Source organism: Dasypus novemcinctus, chromosome 21 (genome assembly GCF_030445035.2).
Source record: "Dasypus novemcinctus isolate mDasNov1 chromosome 21, mDasNov1.1.hap2, whole genome shotgun sequence".
Classification (NCBI taxonomy): Eukaryota; Metazoa; Chordata; class Mammalia; order Cingulata; family Dasypodidae; genus Dasypus; species Dasypus novemcinctus.
The window spans coordinates 47413291-47414852 of NC_080693.1; the positions used below are offsets into that span (position 1 = coordinate 47413291).

General features: G+C 49.8%; 1 protein-coding gene across 1 annotated transcript; it reads right to left on the bottom strand.

The window, feature by feature from the left end:
• Positions 1 to 206: 206 nt before the first annotated feature.
• Positions 207 to 1121, bottom strand: LOC101412211 (olfactory receptor 4D2-like). The gene has a single exon (XM_058283231.1). It carries the CDS (start codon positions 1119 to 1121, stop codon positions 207 to 209), a length of 915 nt encoding a protein of 304 aa, XP_058139214.1.
• Positions 1122 to 1562: the final 441 nt, after the last annotated feature.

The following is a 1562-nucleotide window of genomic DNA, read 5'->3' on the forward strand; positions in this document are numbered from 1 at the left end:
ACACACAAAGAATGTTTTCATTTTTCCTTTAAAAAAATTATTGTTCCATAATTTCAAAACTCATTCACTTTCTCTGCCACTCTCACAATACATCCAGAAGCTATGAAGAAAGCAGATGCTGCATGTCCCTGTACACTTTGCAAATGGGAAAACAAAGACAAAGAGAGGTACCTACCCACCCACTGTCAGTCCTTTTTACATACCATCTAGCGCCTCCCTAATCTCTTCACTGCTGCCTGCATTTCCTGGTTCCTCAGGGTGTAGATCATGGGATTGAGCATGGGGGTCATGACTGTGTGACTGATGGACACAGCCTTGTCCATGGGGAAGGCGGTGAAGGGCCGAGCATAGAGGTAAATGCTTGGGATGAAGATCATAGACACCACGATGATGTGGGTGGTGCAGGTGGATGCTGCCTTCCTCCTTGCCTCCCCCGGATGGGTCCTCAGCATCACCAGGATAACCAGGTAGGAGATCAAGAGAAGAAAGAACCAGATGACATCCAGCATCCCACTGTTGAAGATCATGAGGAGCTCCAGCAGGGAGGTGTCAGTGCAGGCAAGACTCAGTACTTGTGGAATATCACAGTAGAAGTTATCCAGAATGTTGGGGCCACAGAAAGGCAGTGGGAGCATCAGAGCCAGCTGGGAAATGGAATGGGTGAAACCTACTATCCAGGCAGTCACCACCAGCCCCACACAGAGCTGAGTATTCATGATGGTGACATAGTGCAGGGGCCGGGAGATGGCAACAAGGCGGTCATAGGCCATCACTGAGAGGAAGAAGATCATGGCGCCTCCAAGGAAGTGGAAGAAGAAGAGCTGGGCCATGCAGCCCTGGTAGGAGATGGTCTTGTTCTCAGAGAGGAAGTCCACCAGCATCCTTGGGGCAGTGACAGAGGAGAAGCAGAGGTCTAAGACAGCCAAGTTTCGTAGCAGAAAGTACATGGGTGTGTGGAGCCGTGAGTCAGAAGTCACGGTGACCACAATGAGGAGGTTTCCCACGACAGTGGTGGCATAGACAAACAGGAACACCAGGAACAGGAAGAGCTGGAGCTCCCGAGACCGTGAAAGTCCCAGGAAGACAAATTCTGATACCCATGTGAGGTTCCCCGGCTGCATGGTGTCTTCTCCATATGCCTTAAGAGAAGAAACCACAGACACAGGGGCATGAAGTCTCTACCTGTGCCTCTGGTGCTCAGGGATGTGCAGCCAACTTGTCCAGGTGAGGCTGGACATCTCATGTGCAGACCATAATACTACGTGCTGATGCATGACCCTGACCTTGGGAAATTTACAAGTTGGGTGCTGGAGTACAATTCATGAGCTATTTAGAGCCATCCAGAAGTAGCTGCAGCCTGCTTTCCAGAGGTTCAGTGCAATATACTCGTGGAAAGACGCTTGGAGGCAGGCAGACCTCGGCTCAAATCTCAGGTCCTTGATTCCCTGCAATTTCATCTTGGGTATGTTACTTAATCTCTCTGGGTCTCCGTTTCTATGCCTGTCAAGTGGGAATAAAAATGCCTCCTTCATAGAATTGTCCCTGGGCTTAAATAGAATGAC

Bases quoted from the DNA above. Each gene is read 5' to 3' on its own strand.
- LOC101412211 (XM_058283231.1), bottom strand. From the start codon at position 1,121: ATGCAGCCGGGGAACCTCACATGGGTATCAGAATTTGTCTTCCTGGGA.